We start from the raw sequence: 15,451 nt of genomic DNA, 5'->3' as shown, positions 1-15,451 counted from the left end.
GTTGGCCATCGAATTTCTACTTATATTCAAATTGATCCTAGTACAATGTTTTCTTTTAGGGGGTCTCTGACTCTCCATGGTCAAGCAATTTTAATTGGTTTTCCCAAAGAGAGCTTACATGGCAGCAATTTTTTTTCCCTGATGGAGAATGCAAGAAAACCTTTCTTTGCAGTTAGAAGGCAACTTTTTGAGCTATTTAGAGGTCTACAAGTACATGTCATCTTCAAAGACAATACTTACGAGTGTTGATGTACACTATTTAGTAATCCATGATGCAATGGATTCAGAACCTTTAGAAGAAAGAATGTTACTTAGAAAAAAAAATAAGCTGGGCAGAACTTAAACTTATTTATATTTTCTATTTCGTATATATTTTCTCAATTTAACTTTAATTTACATGTGAAACAAAGAAAAAAAGGAAATTTGCTCCAGAATCCAATTTTTTGCATTTATTGTACTGCTAATTTCCTTATAACATGTCTTTAGGTTAATACAATCAAGACAAAAACATAGTTACAAGTTTACTTTTGCCATATTTTCGGAATCATGAGTATAGTATTATGACGTATTTTCTTCCTCTTATTAGTATTTCAACTCTTAAATTATTATATTCATCTAAGAAGTTATAAATATTATTATTCAAACAATCTTCGACTCTTCCTTGAATCACATTTCCTTTATCGTAGATTACTCATGATGATTGTAAACTTGCAAATAAAGACGTGTTCAAGTGAAGTCTGCATCAAGTAACTAACAAACAGACCAAAAAAACCAAAAAGAGAGCTAGTGTCGTTGCTTGAGCAGTTTACTAATCAAGTTACTAAGCTGCTAATAATGGTTTGCTGAATGGGATCACTCGCTATGGGTTTGGCTACCCGGCTTAGTCTGATGATGAATTCAATTTAACCTGCCCGTCCAAAAAACAAGAAAAAAAATTGAATTTCGGAATATTTTTCGAGCTTGACCGGGTCAAACGTCCTTCTCTGTTTACTTTAAGCATCGGATGCCGATCCAGGCCGAAAGCTCGAATATCCAGATCTTGCGCGTGGGTCCATTTCAAGGAAGAGAGCTTTTGAGGGATTCCTTGAGGTCGGTTTGTGCATTCACACATGATTTCTACTCTCTAACCCTAACGAAGACGCAGCTCCAACTCCGAGCAGGCAAAAACCAGAGCGAGACAGAGAGAACTTTTGCGAGGAAAGCCCCCCAAAAACATGGCAGCAACCGGTGGTTCCAGCGCGTCGGCGACCCGGTACGACGTGTTCTTGAGTTTCAGAGGGCCCGACACTCGCGACACCTTCACCGACTGCCTCTACCGAACCATGATCGGCCAGGGGATCGCTGCTTACAGAGACAGCGAAGAGCTTCACGCCGGTGATCGGATCGACGATCTCCTGAGAGCGGTCGGCGAATCCAAGATCTGCATACCGATCCTCTCCAGAGGCTATGCTTCGAGCCCTTGGTGCCTCCGCGAGCTCGCTCGAGTGACGGAGCTCCGTGAATCGACGGGGAAGCCGGAGATTCTACCCATCTTCTTTGATGTCACGCCCTTGGACGTCAAGCTCAGGACGGGACTGTACCTGAAGGACTTGGAGAAGCATGAGCAGAGGCACGGTGCCGAGATGAGGCAAAGTTGGAAGGCCGCTCTGAGAAAAGTGGCTGAGATCAAGGGATGGGAAGTCCAAGGGAAAGCGTAAGTAAATGCTTATTTATGGAACTTTTTTCAAGCTTCAGTCCAAATGCTATTCTCTTATTGTTCTTGTAAATGGCAGTGAAAACTAGCTGGAGGGGTGTATGTTGTTGAAATATATTGGTTGACGTGGCATGTACAAACCGGTTTTTGGTATATGAGCAATAAATTTCATTTCTCACCGGGAGGAAAAAACAGAGGCAATTCGCTAATTCTCATACATAAGCAGGGCCATTTTGGCTAGTGACAGTTACATGAGTGAATTCGATCTAATTCTAGAATGATGTTTGTAATTCGGACCGCGAAGGAACATCTTCTTTCTCTGAAATAGGGTCAAATTGTAAGTTTATCGTACCAATCATCATATCCTATGGAGTCTATAACACCAAAATTCTTGTGGCTCTATAGAATTTGTCTGAGACTTAAAAATAGTGATCCAACTCAAATGCTATCTGCTAGGAAGTAGTAGTGAGATTGTTATTTGTTTTCTTTAACTAAAAGTGTTTGGTATGTGGCAGACAAGGTGAAGTCATCGAAGGCGTTGTGAAAGAGATTCTGCGTAAGCTGAAAGTAAAACAAAGACCTCTGGACAACAAATTGGTTGGGGTAGAAAAACAAGTAGAAGCCATAATGGAGTTGTTAGATGTTGACTCGGCATGGGTGTGCGTTTTGTTGGAATCCATGGAATGGGCGGATCGGTAAAACCACTCTTGCTAAGAATGTTTTCAATGAAATATGTCTTCGTTTGATGGCCAATGCAGCTTCATTGGGAACATCCGAGAATCATCAAAAGGAAATGGCCTAGTGAATCTGCGAAACGTTGGCATCCGACATCTCCGATTCTAGATTTGTAGAAAATTTTGGTAACACCGATGAAGGGATAGATAGCATAACAAGGAGAGCTAGTTCTAAAAGTTCTCATTGTTCTAGATGATCTAGACAAGAAAGAACTACTTAAGAAACTAGTGGGGGCCTAACACTTTTGGTTCCTGGAGTAGGATTATCATAACAACAAGAAATAGAGGGATTACGGATGAAGAGATGGGAATCTTACCTTATGAAGTAAAGCAAATGGATCCTGATAAAGCGATGGAGCTTTTTAGTTTGCATGCCTTTAACAACGTCTCTCCTCCCGATACTCATCAAAATCTCTCTCGGAAAGTTGTATCTACGGCCACGGGGACTCCCATTGGCTCTGAAGTAATAGGTTCCTATCTTCATCACCAAAACGAGGAGATATGGAAAGAAATGCTAGAAAGGTTGAAGAATATACCTCATGATGAAGTCCGGGATAAGTTGAAAATAAGCTATGATGCATTACGGGAGGAGGAAAAAGAAGTTTTTCTTGATATTGCATGCTTCTTCATATTTGGAAAGAAATTATGGGCAGCCTATTTCTGGGATGCTTGCCATCTTTACCCCCATAAGTCATTGAAAAAACTTACAGATTTGTGTCTAATTAAAATTGTTGATGATGATGATGGTGATACTATATGGATGCATGATCAATTGAGAGATCTTGGAAGAGACATTGTTAAAAAAGAATGTGCCCTTAGTAGGTTGTGGAATGACGAAGAAGCTTTGGAAGTAATGAGATCGAAAGAGGTAAGGTAAAAGTAGGATTCATACATTATCCACCGTGAAATTATTTTCCCACTTCCCATTTAAGATATTCCTTTTAGGCATTCTAAACGACAAATTTAATGTTTGCAAGCTCATACTCATTGATGGTTTCTATTGGCAGAGAAAGGACAAAATTAAAGCACTCAATTTAGGTCAATATAATTCGGATCCCATCAGCATTATGGATGAAGAACTTGAGAGGATGCCAAATCTAAAATTTCTCAAGTTATATAGAGGGACTTTTGCTGGAGACGTCAACAATAATCTCCAAGAGCTAAGATGGCTTTCTTGGCATTATCCTCCTTTAGATCCTGGAATGGCCAATTTACACTTGAAAAATCTAGCACTTTTCAAACTTTCGACAATGACAACATCGATAACCGGGGTGGATGGAACATTTTGAAGGTGTGAATTCGTTTTTGTTTCTCTTAACATAGACATAGTATTCTCTCTTTGATCCTCTCTGATAATGTTTCAGTGACCTTTGCAGATGGAAAACAAATTGAAAGTTCTTTCTCTCATCAGTTGTCATGGATTGAAACAGACTCTAGACTTTTCTGGATGCGTGAGTTTGGAGATACTATCTCTTAGTCACTGTTCAAACTTGCAAGAAGTTGACTCCTCTATTGGGAAACTAAAATATCTTACTCACTTGCAAATTAATTGGTGCGCGAATCTTCGAAATTTGCCTAAAGAGATTGGAGGACTAGTGAATCTGAAGCACTTTTCTATCCAAGGGTGCTGGAAAATAAAGAAACTTCCAGACATCGGGAAATTAGCATCATTGTTGAAGTTGGATATATCACATACAAAAATTACAAGTTTACCCGATTCTATTGGTAATGCAAAGAACCTATCATCCCTTGATCTATCAAGGATGTCAATTGCGGAACTTCCAATTTCTATTGGAGAGCTTACACAACTCAAATTCCTTTCAATCTCTGGTTGTCATAATTTTGTAGAGCTTCCAGAATCAATAGGTTATTTGACAAAATTACAGATGTTGGATCTCTCAAGTACAAAAATTATTGAGTTACCTAATTCGATAAAGAATCTCAAGCAATTGAAGGTGATGAAAATGGCATCCTGTCCAATACAGAGGTTGCCAGCCGGTATTGGAATGCTAGAGAGCATGGAGGAGCTCAATGTCCGAAATTGTCAACAACTTGCGGGCGAACTCCCAACTGCAATTGGTGAACTATTGTCTCCAAGTATCCTAGACATATCGCAAACTAGTGTTTGTGCAGTCCCATCGACAACAATTAATTCCCTCATGCAACTCCAAGAGCTAGATCTATCATTTTGTAATGAGCTTCAAGAGCTGCCAAAACTTCCCTCAAGTTTGAATTGCCTACGTTTTAAATCGGCATCATTGCAGTTAGTTCCGGATCTTAGTTACCTCACGAATCTGGTGGCTTTGAACTGCCCAACAACTCGGGACAAGCACTTGCCTGTGCATCAACTCTTCAATTGCAATGGGTTGGGAAGTTATCTAAACCGGAGCAGATTGGAGTTGTGCCTCTCGATCTTCCCGTGCCGTCAACGGAGTTGGGTTGCCTACCTCAACTTAAAAAACTCACCTTAGGTCGCATGGATAGTTTCGACTTGGTAGTCGTTGGACCCCAATTTTCGCACTTGAAAAATTTGTCCACATTGCATCTTTGTCGCTGTCCATTGAGGGAAATTCAACTTGATGGGCTTGAACTATTGGGAGATTTGACTGTGACATACTGCGAGTTTCTCAAGGGATTGTCAGTTATTTCATCGAGCTTGAAGAAGCTTTCTATAATGGAAGTTAGTAATTGCCCAGAGTTACTTCAAATTCGATTTCTCAGTACGGTGGAATCATTGGAGAATCTCAGATTTATGGACTGCAAATCCCTAGGAGGGTTGTATGGTTTATCAAACTTGAAGAAGCTGAAACATTTAACATTCATGGAGTGCCCTGTGCTACGGGTTATTGAGGGCCTTGAAGAATTGGAGCTTTTGCAGTGGTTGTATTTCTCCGGGTGTCCATCGTTGAAACTGTTGACTAATCTATCCAACTCAAAGATACCAAATGAATGCACGATAGATGTATGGAAGTGCGAGAAGTTACCAGATTGCTATAGGGGCCGTTACGGGGATTATAGAGAGGAGATTCTTGAGTGGACGAGGAGGGGATTAGACCAGGTGCGCCTTCCTTCTACCCTTCACTTTATTTTCAAATTTTAATTTTTCGGAAACGCAGCGGTAGGCATGACTTTTCTTTCCCTTGTTCGTTTACTTTCATCTCTCTTTTCTCTCTACGTTCCATAGACAACGTGTCGTGGTTCTTTCTTTGTTAACATTTCTCAATACTCGGCCTTCTTCCTTTCAGAGGGTGCGGCGCGGTTCTTCGAACGTGGCCAACCGCTCATCGTACAGGTATGGTCTCTTCTACGGACCCAAAATTCTTCTCGCGTCGATGAAGTGAGAAAATTTCTTTTCTCGAATGTGTTGGGTGAAAATTTTATCTTTCGTGAACTCAATATATTCTCAAATATTGAAGAACTTAAGTATCGCAAAATGAAACTAAGGATGTTTTTTGAAAATAAGTTGCAGTCTCTAGAGATCTTTGTGCTAAAACGAAAATAATAAATGTTCCCTAAAACCAAATTAACTTGAAATTTTCTTTCAGATACAGGGGAACTGTAGCAGAGAGATGAGTTTAAGGTAGAAGATAGAGACCTAAAATATCACTTGAGTCAAATTAAATTTCAATTACAGAAGTTTTGCCTATAGGGAGTAGCCTCGTTAAACTAGACACGTAGATGCACTTTTGTGAATAGTCTCAAGGTGGACACCGAGATGATTATTAACTCTTTCACATGTCAAACATACAATTGTGAGTATAATTATTTCTTACACTGGCAATTGACGTAATAAAGATCCTTCATATAAACAAGAAAGTGATTGTGTCGATATTTCCCAACCAAAGATAAAAATCTTGCTCATGGGCACATAAGTAGAAGCTCAACTATAGTTAAGTATTCGAATAGATTTCTTTTAAACAACTATTTCCCTTCATATTTTGAAATGAAAATATAAATTTATAGAAACGAATATATGATTTATGTATTTTGAAAGATTTGAGGTGTTACAATTGGATGAGCCACGAGAAAAGGAGTAATAGTGAAAAAGATATAGCAAAAACGGAGTTAGCTTATATGCAATACCTACTTGTCGACAATGTTCTACTTATCCTACTACGCCTCTCAGACTAACTGTATGGTTTGGCATCCTCCATTAGAAGGCAAGCACGTGAAATAGTACAACTCTATCATTTGCCCAAATTTTACATATTGCTTGATGTTACAACTTTTCCTTGTCAAAAGGATTTATTTTAGTTTTCTATTAAACAGAAAGAATTATTTAGAAAATAGAAGTGCCTATAAAAAACATATAATTCATGATATCTGTTTATCTAATCACACAGAGAAACATATTGTTTTCTTTTCCTAATAGCTGAATTTGATTAAAGTGAAAAATGAAGTAGTTAATACAATTTGGGTGAACTATGTACATACTTCATGGATGTTGAATCATAATACTGCTAAATCGTTGGATGATTATGTTGAGTTCATCAAGTTCTTTTATGAATACATGTCAAAAGCTAATAAAAGCAGGGACTTTTGTTGGAGATATCAACTATCATTGCCTGAAACTAAGATGGCTTTTTGGGATTATCCTCTTCTAGATTGCAGAATGGCCAATTTAAACTTGAAAAGTCTAGTAATTTTCGAACTTTAGCACAGTTGAAACGCCAAAAATCGGGGCGGATGAAAATTTTTGAAAGTCTGAATTTTTACTTTTGTTCTCTCCACATCGTATTTTTTTTCTTTGACCCCTCTCTGATAATGTTTCAACTACTTTTGCAGATGTTGGAAAAATTGGAAGTTCCACACGCATTACGTGATTGTCGAGAAACTTTCACAGGATGGAAATGGACTGGTTACCCGAGTTTGGAGACACTGTATTTTCACTACTGTCTAAACTTGCGAAAATGTGACTCCTCTTGGGAAGATGAAACTTCTTACTCGCTTGGACATTATTCGGTGTACGAATCTTCGCACTTTGCCCAGGGAGATTGGAGGACTTGTGAATTTGATGCACTTCTCTATCAAAAGGTGCTCTCAAGTGGAGAAACTTCCATACTCTATAGGGAAATTAGGATCATTGTCTAAGTTGGATATATCATCATCAAGAATTGCAAGTTTACCTAATTCAATTGGCAATGCAAAACATCCGTCATTCCTAAATCTATCGTGCACACCAATTGTGGAACTTCCAATTTCTATTGAGAGCTTACACAACTCAAGTTTCTTTCACTCAAATATTGTCGAAATTTGGGGGAGCTTCCAGAGAATCAATAGGCAACTTGACATCATTACGTGTTGAATCTTTCAGGGACAAATGTTGTTGAGTTACCCGATTCGATAAAAAATCTGAAGCAACCGAAGGTGATGAGGATGGGATTTAGTCCAATAAGGAGGTTACCTCGCAAAGTATTGAAATGCTAGAGAAGTTGGAGGAGCTCAATGCTGAACATTGTGAGCAACTTGCAAATGCATTTCCAATTGAAATTGGCAAACTATTGTCTCGAGCATCCTAGACATTTCATATACCAATATTAGTGCAGTGCCAATGGCAATCAATTACCTCATGCGACTCCAAAAGCTGGATTTAACACATTGCAATGAGCTTCAAGAGTTGCCAAAGCTTCCCTCGAGTTTGCATTGTCTACGTGTTCACTCGGCATCATTGCGGTTAGTTCCAGATCTTAGTAACCTCACGAATCTAGTGGAAATGCTTTTGTCTAACGGCTTTAGACAAGCACCTGCCCAACCAACAGACCAATGCGAACTATCCAAATGCAATGGCTTGAAAGTTATCTAAGTTGAGAAGTTGAGCTGGGGTCTTTCAGATTTTCCCATTTCGTCAACGAGTTGGGTTGCCTACCTCAACTTAGAGAACTCACTTTATCCGGCATGGACAATTTTGACTGATAGTCATTGGACCACAATTTTCCAACTTGAAAAATTTATCCATATTGTGTCTCCATAGCTCCATTGAGGGAAATTCAATTGATGGGCTTGAACTATTGAGAAATTTAGATGTGAGAGAATGTGAGTTTCTCGAGCGATTGTCGGCTATTTCATCAAGCCTAAGGAAGCTCGATAAAATGGAAGTTTTAGATTGCCCAAAGCTACTTGAAATTCAATTTCCCAAGATAATGGAATCATTAGAGGAACTTCGAGTTGGCTACTGCGACTCCCTAGGAGGGTTGTGCGGTTTATCAAACTCGAAGAGGCTAAAGGTTTTGCGGATCTACCAATGCAATGGGCTACGGGTTGTTGAGGGCCTTGAAGAATTGGAGCTTTTGGGTATTTTGTATTTTTCCAGGTGTGGATCGTTGGAAAGGTTGACTGATGTATCCAACTCAAACATACCAAATGAATGCATGATAGAAGTATGGGGTTGCATGAAACTAAGTAGTTATGAGGGCACTTACCGGGATTATAAAGAGATGATTCTTGTCGGGATGAGAATGACATTCAACGAGGTGCGTCTTCCTTCTATCTTTCACTTATTTTTCAGAAACACCATGCTGTAGGCATCACATTTCCTCATTTTCGCTTGTTCTGTTTGCTTCCTTAGTCTCTCTCGTCTATCTCTGTCTTTCATGTCTTAATTCTTTTTTTATATAAATCTATGGATTATTGTTTGGTCCTCTGTGAATATCAAATTGCTTGCCACATAGAAGCATGGTCAAGATTCTTGACAACTTAGACAATAGTTTCAATGCATGTGATACTTTTATCTGGGTAAATGAATTATTCTACCAAAATTTCTCAAATAACTGACGAGTGCAAAAACCAAGAGGGGAGATGAAGAGAAACAAGTTGAAGTGGGCAATTTTGGGATGTCCCAAACGGTGATCATTAGATCAAATATTGCATGAACGCCCCCAAAATGTGTCAAGATTACTAACACGTGCAATCCTTGGCCCTAGCATTATGCTGTCGTGGATGACTAGATCTAATAGGAGAAAATAGTAGCCTTTCCCGTGCCAATGCGTGAAGTGGGCAAAACTGATGGTAGAAGAGACTAATTAGAAGATTATCTGCAAACCATTCTAATTTCTTCTAGGATGAGGTTGTAGTGGCAGAAGCAAAAAGCAGACACTACTGACTACGTCTTCTCAATTCTCAAGAGTCTCGACGTCAAGCATTCACTTGAGTTTTTGCAACAACAATTATAGTTTCTTTTTGTTCGGTTCTCATCCAATCAAATCATCCAATCTCATTTGGCTTTCATTTTATTGTTTATTTTCAACTCATTTACAGCTCTTGTTTCTTCTCAAATCATGCATACTTGCAGCTCGCATGCTCCAGACACGAACTCTTTTGATATTTGCAACAAGCATGGACTACTCATGTATACGATCATAAGTAGCCTCATGTCGAAATAGAAAATAGTACTCCCACCATTCTCCTCTTTTCTTCAGCACCTCACCATCTCAAAGTAACATGCAGGATCACCATTTGACATACACAATCACATATGAACAGGATTTGATCCACACATACACTTATGAACAGCATTCGACATACATCACCTATATATCTAATTAGTTCACATTCCAATAATTTATATACGGAAATCTAGCAAAGACACAACAAACGCAACTTCCATTGAACATTGAGACATTGGTAAACAGAATGCAATAGGAACTATCTGCAATGGAGTCGGGCATTCCGCTGAAAATGTTGTGAGCATGTGGTGTGAAGTACTAACACCAGAATGGCATAGAGTAATACAGAACACAAACATCAGAGTAGAAAATCCATGCGTACAAGCAATTCTTACTACTTAATTGAAAAGAAACAACCTGGCGGTGATGAGGTGATGACGCACAGCAATCATGAGGTGGCTGTTGCTATGGTTCATGTTCCAACGCCCCGACTTCATCTCCACAGAATGCCCTCAAGCTCATTGGTCCCCTCTGTTTTCTTATGGACAACATCAGAATTGACGCAAACAGAACAGAAATGAAAAGACAACCGAAAGCAATCGAAATCAATTTTAAAATTAATCGGAGACGAAGTGACCTGGCAGGTGTGGCTCTCAGTTGTACTTATCGAGCTTTGCCTAGCAAACTGTAACTGTTTGGTTTGCAGTCACCTTAGAAAGGCAAGCATGCGAAATAGTACAACTCTATCATTTGTCAAAACTTTAAATATTGCTTGGTATTCATTTTTTTTCTTGTCCAAGGTTTATTAAACATAAAAATTTGTGAAAAAAGAAGAAGATGCCTGTACAAAAGAAATAGTTCATGATATCACGCATCTTTATCTAATGAAATGGTGGAATGTATGTTTTTCTTTTCTCTGATAGCTAAATCTAATTAGATAGAAATATGAAGTAGCCAATAAATTGTTGGTGAAATATTTACATGGTTAATAGATATATAATCATCATACTGCCAAATAGTTGGATAATTATGTTGAGTTCATGAAGTCCTTTCATATAGATATTTGCCGGAAATTAATAAAGCTATGGATTATGATAGATCTCTGCTAGCACTCGTTTGCATAATTAGTTTTGAACGTGATGTGTGAACCAAGGTGTATAATGTACACTATTGTACACCTTGGTTCACGCATGATCCATAAATAAAATAAAATATGCATTGTACCTCAACTATGATATGAAGCATTGGAATGGTGGACTTCAAAGCAGATGGATTGGATAAGAAGACTGATTCATTTTTTTCTTGTACTAGGAAGATGCAGGGGAAACAGATGCAGAAGAATCAGTGATGGAGACCAATAACTACTATTCTCAGAACTTGCCATTGACTATAGGTTTTCTATGGTCTCCAGGACCCGACACTGAGCTCAATTCTACAAGTAAGTCACTGCTGTTAAAATGAATATACTGTCATCCTGTCACACAAGTTAACATCTATTAGCTTATCAACGTACAAAAACTAACAGGAATTGAACTAATCTTTAGATGTTCTGCTGCTATTTTGGATATAATATCATCTATTAGCTTCCCTCAATAGTACAAACTATTCTTGCAGGCTTGAATAATTCCCAAGTTCCTCCATGAACCACATCTTCAGATGTTTCCAGAAGTTCATGCTCAATTCTCTAAGCAAAATGTGACTGATTCTAGCAATGGAGAGATGGATGAATTCACAATGTGATCGAGTTTGGGAATCTGTGAAATTGCCAGAAGTAATGGAGTTTGCTCTGAGGACATGTTCCCCTCTCCCAGGTCCATCACAAGAGAAACTTTATGTGGATTTGTCCGAGGTAATTAATTTCATTTTGTGAAAACCCATTTGTGTGCCACATCGATTTCCGATACATATGATACTTTTCTCAAAGGTGCGCAATATCGGACCAGGTCAAGCTTTAGGTATTCGGTATGTTCTTCTAATTATTTGTGCCTTAGGTCCTCTCTTTTTCATGCCATAAGAAGTCATTTTTAAGCAGTTAAAGAAGAAGATGACCTAATTCTCCAGATAACTCAGTATTTCAGAGTCAGTTGAGAAGATTGTTATCAATTTTTGGTCATATACAGCAAGGCACTGTTTCTTTATCCATTTTTGGTAGATTGATGGTTCTATAAAAGTTTCACACATAACTAGAGAATGCCAAAATACGAAAAAAAAAAAATAAAATGAACGAAACAATCGAGCTGGAAATAGACTCTGTCTGGGGCTGTTGATCATTAATCTAAGCTAGCTCACAGTACACATGAACTTGAAAAGAAAAAAAAGACAGTGAAATAAGAAAGTGGTGACAGCAAGCCTCTTGACAAAACTCTTCTCCTTCGCAGATGTGGAGGAGACCTCTAGTCCTATGTGGTACCGATTGAGTTCCCGGGAAATGGATTTTTGGACTTCACTGGATAAAGCAGGCTTCCGAGGGACTAGTTTTCGGGTTGGTTATGCTGAAGCTATGGTGGAATGGTTTCCATACGCAATAAAATGAAGAGCTAGGAATGACTTGCTGCATAATTAAGTAGCTCCTCCTGTTGATGTTGGGATGAAGTCCCTTATGTTTGCAGTAAGATTGAGCATGGAAGGGTGCATAAGCTGCTGCAGCAAAAGTCGACTCTGATTTGGCATTTGCCGAGGGCATTGGTATGCTTGGCCTTTAATAACTAGTCTTGTGACTGTTTTGGATACTTGGGCAGTCAGTGTTCACGTTCTAGTTGGAGCTAAGGATGTTGCTTGACTAGTGTGCTAATGATATTGTTAGGTTGATAAATTATATTGGGTGGACATTTTGATGGAGATTTTGATTAATCAACTTTGAGGATGGCAGGTCTCAAGTTTTTTTTTTTTTTTTTGTTCCTTCGGTAGTTCTCAAGTTTGAAAAGCTGGAATTCAATGTATTAAGGTTTCATTGATTCACTAAACACTGATTATTGCCACAAAATTATCGTGATGACCTGCTAATTATCACCACAAAAATGAAATATCTCAATTAACTAAACAATAATTCAATTGGTTTAGAAGAGATTTTATGCTGATGATTGTAGAGAGCTGAATGGTGAACTTCCTCCTGAACGGTGGAGATTGGACCATTTGACAAAAGCAAGGATTGGGATCAAATTGTTGAATTCTGCCGAAACGGACTAGAGGTAGGATGGACAGCAAGAAAGAGTGACATCGTGAACGTCGATTAATATCGTGATCAAACGGTCCCAGATTGAAACAATCTGATCCAGAGGTGGGGAATAACAACGGGCTTAATTTCCTCGGCAAGTTTTGCATGCTAAGGACGCGATTGACACATTTCCAAAAGCTTATTTACCTTTTAGACCATCCAGATGATAATTGATGAAGGCTTGAAACTACCAAGGACAAGTGATTGACCTCATGCTACATTTTGTGTTGGACCGTCATCTCGCAAGTTCCTCTGTTATTCATTAGAGAAACAATCCTGTAACGGTGAATCAATACAATGATCTTATGTCTCTGATAGAGAGGCCATGCCCTAATTTATATCAATTAGGATCTCAATTGCATTGTCCAAGTCCATTACAAGCTTAATAAACTCATCTAAGTGGTCTTTGGTGGAAGTATGTTCAGAATGTTGAAACTAAAACATCATCTTCAACATATATGACGATTATTTAAGCCCTTTCTCATACGAAGAGCCCGAAATTTTCCTCATAATGCTGCGACATCTCTCTTCTTCACCACTTCTATTAAAATCTCATTCGATGGTATCGACATGATTATACTTGTTGCCCTCTTAGCTCATCTTTATTGGCATCTTTTATCATTTCCGGCAACTAAGCCTTGTCATCCAATGTCTCATCTCGCTTCTCCGCCCACGTTGTTTCTCCCGTTAAATTTTTGAATTTCTATTTTGCTCAAGACATAGTTGCAATGACAAAATTTTTTAACATAAATCATACAAGCAAAAATCCCAAATCAAATTCAAAAAGATTCTAAATTTAGTTCTGATACCAATTATTATAAGATTAATATGGAAGCTAATCGGATTTTGTTATTAAATCAACGTGTGAGAACGAAATAACTAGATAAATCAAAGAGGAACAATGAGGAACGCATGAAATCCCAATGTGGGTATCCACTGATCAATCGAAGGATTATATAGTATAGTAGCTCACATACTCAATCCCTTCTGAACTTTAGATTCCACCTAAATCACAGTGTTTAGCCTTATAGAGAATTACGGTTTGAAACATCCGTATCTCCAGAAAGAGAACGAGGATGTAAACTCTTTCCGCTAAAAACGATCACCGTGTGTTCCTCTTCCTCTCCGCGTGGCTAGAAGGACGACTCCACCTTTTTGCTTCTTTTGCGCGGCTGAAGGGGATGAGAAAATTAGAACCCACGTCTTTTCATTTTTCTTCCTAACAAATCTACTGACCCTACAATTTTATATTAAATATGAGAGCCACTTCCTCTTCTTTTGTGCGGCCAAAAGAAGTCCCTCCTCCACATGCGATATAAACAAAGAGCCAAGAAGTCGAATCGGTCAAACATAAATACTCTTCCTCGAACAGAAAACAAAATCAAAATTTCCAAAGCCCCAAAAATCCAAATTTGACTCAGTTTAAAGCGCACACCGAAATTAAACAAATCAAAATTCTTTTTAGGTTTCATATACATCTCAAATTTGAGACATGATTTAACAAGCAAGCAAGTCGCTAAGGTACCAGTGGAGATATATGATCGGAGGGCACAAGTTACTACAGCAAAAAGTTAATCCCAGCTTAGTTTGATGAAGAAATGAATTTAACTTACCCGTTAGAAGACTAACTCATCTTTTCCTGTTCTAGGATGATGAGATGGAGAAAAATCCGGATAATAAAAAGATGGAAAAAGACTGCATTGATTGTTCCTTTGGCAAATTACATTGTATCTGCAAGGCCCTTGGGGTTCTTCCAGGTGAGAAGTCTTCGCAGCCAAGACAGGAAAAGCATAAGGATTTTGTTAGAAAATTAAAAATATCAGGATTTGATCAGAAAAAGCATAAAAGCATGGGAGAAAAGCATTTTTTTCTTCTAATTGATGACTATTTCATTGGATCGCTCTATTGTTATTTTAAGATGGAGCAAACTTTTTTTTTATTTTGGTAGAGTTGCATTTAGCTCTACAAGATCATGTGTATGGACCACTTGTCCTGAATAGACCTGCCACTCGTAACCTTGTCACTTTTCTTGAATGTTGCCATGTTGCTTCTTTATGCGTTGCGTGGTAGCTTGAATAAGCTGCCACTTCTCTTGGAACTGTACTAAAGTAAGAAGAGAATTCTGCTTGGTGCATCGCATTGGTCAGGCCAAGCTGGCCGAAAAAAAGAAAAAAATGGGCCCTATAAGTAAGAAAAAGCTTATAGTTCACACTAACTTGTGAATAAGCCCAATTTAGTAAGCCCATGATCTCCTCTACAAAATACAAATGTCCTTTGGCAATGTATGCCTTCTCAATATTTAGCATCTCCTTCCAAAAAAAAAGACATTGATCTGGGAATTGAGATCCACGGCGGACAAACATCCGACCGCTTTTTTATTTTTGGCGGTGCAAATCCTTCAAATCATTCGGGTCCATTACCGTCTCCT

General features: G+C 38.5%; 2 protein-coding genes across 2 annotated transcripts in view; both read left to right on the top strand.

Moving 5' to 3' along the window:
* Positions 1–1,039: 1,039 nt before the first annotated feature.
* Positions 1,040–15,451, top strand: part of LOC120291727 (toll/interleukin-1 receptor-like protein) — a 77,281-nt gene continuing 62,869 nt past the window's right edge. The window contains exon 1 of the mRNA XM_039309431.1: positions 1,040–1,693. Coding sequence (XP_039165365.1) covers positions 1,215–1,693 — 479 coding nt within the window. The 5' untranslated portion in view covers positions 1,040–1,214. The remainder of the gene's footprint in view (positions 1,694–15,451) is intronic.
* LOC120291549 lies at positions 8,414–12,681 on the top strand. Its single transcript, XM_039309163.1, has 4 exons — positions 8,414–8,897; positions 11,121–11,247; positions 11,424–11,658; positions 12,188–12,681. The coding sequence occupies exons 1-3, from the start codon at positions 8,517–8,519 to the stop codon at positions 11,450–11,452; spliced, it is 537 nt and encodes a 178-aa protein (XP_039165097.1). The 5' UTR covers positions 8,414–8,516; the 3' UTR covers positions 11,453–11,658; positions 12,188–12,681.

This window comes from Eucalyptus grandis, chromosome 3, assembly GCF_016545825.1.
Source record: "Eucalyptus grandis isolate ANBG69807.140 chromosome 3, ASM1654582v1, whole genome shotgun sequence".
NCBI lineage: Eukaryota > Viridiplantae > Streptophyta > Magnoliopsida > Myrtales > Myrtaceae > Eucalyptus > Eucalyptus grandis.
Note: the sequence above shows the minus strand (reverse complement) of the source record. Positions and strands in the feature narration are given on the sequence as shown.